At 39.0% G+C, this 1,717-nt stretch overlaps 1 protein-coding gene across 1 annotated transcript in view; it reads left to right on the forward strand.

Moving 5' to 3' along the window:
- The window catches only part of LOC109928331 (tetratricopeptide repeat protein 39A), a 64,254-nt gene extending 62,818 nt beyond the window's left edge, over positions 1–1,436 (forward strand). The window contains exons 11-12 of the mRNA XM_048602095.1: positions 1,059–1,193; positions 1,393–1,436. Coding sequence (XP_048458052.1) covers positions 1,059–1,193; positions 1,393–1,436 — 179 coding nt within the window. The remainder of the gene's footprint in view (positions 1–1,058; positions 1,194–1,392) is intronic.
- Positions 1,437–1,717: the final 281 nt, after the last annotated feature.

Consider the following 1,717-nt stretch of genomic DNA (forward strand, 5'->3'; position numbering starts at 1 on the left):
CTTCCAGGGAAATCTAGTTCTGAAAATGTAGATTTTTCCCCTCCAAAATACTTGGTTCACGACTGCACATTAAAGATTGTGCTTGTATCAAAACCTGACAGTTTGATGGGGAATTAAAAAATGTTGTAGATTTGAGAACAGTATCTGAAGCATTTGTTCAGTATTAATCACAACAGGCAACACAGTGGCTCAATGGTTAGCACCGCTGCCTCACAGTGCCAGGGACCTGGGTTCAATTCCTGCCTGGGGCAACTGTCTGTGTGGAGTTTGCACATTCTCCCTGTGTCTGCATGGGTTTCCCCCCACAGTCCAAAGATGTGCAGGGTAGGTGGATTGGCTATGTTAAATGGCCCATAGTGCCCAGAGATGTTTAGGTGGGTTAGACATGGGGAAATCAGGTGGAGGGGAATGGGTCTGGGTGGAATGCTTTTCAGAGGGCCAGTGTGGACTTGTTGGGCCAAATGGCCTGTTTCCAAACTGTAGGGATTCTATGAGGTAATATTTTGATATTTTTCTTCCCATTCTGCATAACATTCATATGAGATGATAAATTGCAACTCTCTATAAGGAGAATTTTAATTGACAAAATGTATTAATGGATTAAAGTTGTTTTTTTTTTTGTTGGGTAGTATAAATCCTTTGCTTGACTGTATGCAACAAGAATAAAATTGTAAATAACGTTGCTGTTCTACCTAGGGAAGTTTTAAATTTATAAATCTGTGTTTAATTCAGTTCCATTCTGGACCAACAATCTTCTGCTATTGTGCTGTCATTCAGTCTTTGCAAGCTTTATTCATTCAAAACTGCCTGTATTCTGACTTGTATCAAGCCCATTCACCCATTATCATAATACTTGCTGACTTAGTTGTTACTGGACCTGAAATTAATCTAACTTTTAAAATTCTCAATTTTTGTGTTCAGATTCCTCCGTAGCCTCTCACTTGTCTATCTCTGTAACTTGCACCAGCTCTACAGCCCTTTTGTGAGCTGTTTGTTCTTTCAGTTCTGGTCTATTCTATTGGGTGTTCTAAAATTTCTTTTGCTCCCACCATTTGCAGTTGTGTCTTTAGTTAGTGAGGCCCTAAATGTTGGAATTTCCTCACAGGACTTCCATCGCTGTATTGCTCTAAGACATTGCTTAAACCTGCCTCTTATTGAGCTCATCTGTCCTAAAATCTCCTTTTATATGGCAGGTGAGGCTGAGGGCTCCTCTCTGAAAGCTCCTCGTAGGTACCAGATTTTCTAATTAATTTCAGGGGCGTCTCTTGTCTGGATACTTCAGCAGTGCAGTGCTTCAAGTTTAATAAAACCACAACTGACAAGTCAATTCTACATTGATTTCAGAGATCCGATGCTCTTGATTGCAGATGTGTGTTTTTTTTTTGTCCATAGCTGCTGCAGCACCTCGTGGTGCCTTTGGCGGCAAATGCAGTTAACCAATTTGAATTTATATTGAAAAGAAAAAAAATCCTCAAACATTCAATTTTGTGACAGGTGTTGAGGTATTTAAGAGGTTAATATGAGTTCTTCAACCTGAAGTGTGATCAATAATGACAATTTGAGCAAATGTAGCTGAAAAATCCACTTTTTCATCCAGCATTTTTCTTTTTATAGTGGCTTAGAACTACAAGAAGTCTGTTTTATTTGTGTTCAGAAGAATTTTCAAGACAATGAAGATGTTACTTATTATAAATTCCCTCGTATAGGGAGCAGGAAT

The sequence above is a fragment of the Rhincodon typus genome, chromosome 10 (assembly GCF_021869965.1).
Source record: "Rhincodon typus isolate 14 chromosome 10, sRhiTyp1.1, whole genome shotgun sequence".
Lineage (NCBI taxonomy): Eukaryota > Metazoa > Chordata > Chondrichthyes > Orectolobiformes > Rhincodontidae > Rhincodon > Rhincodon typus.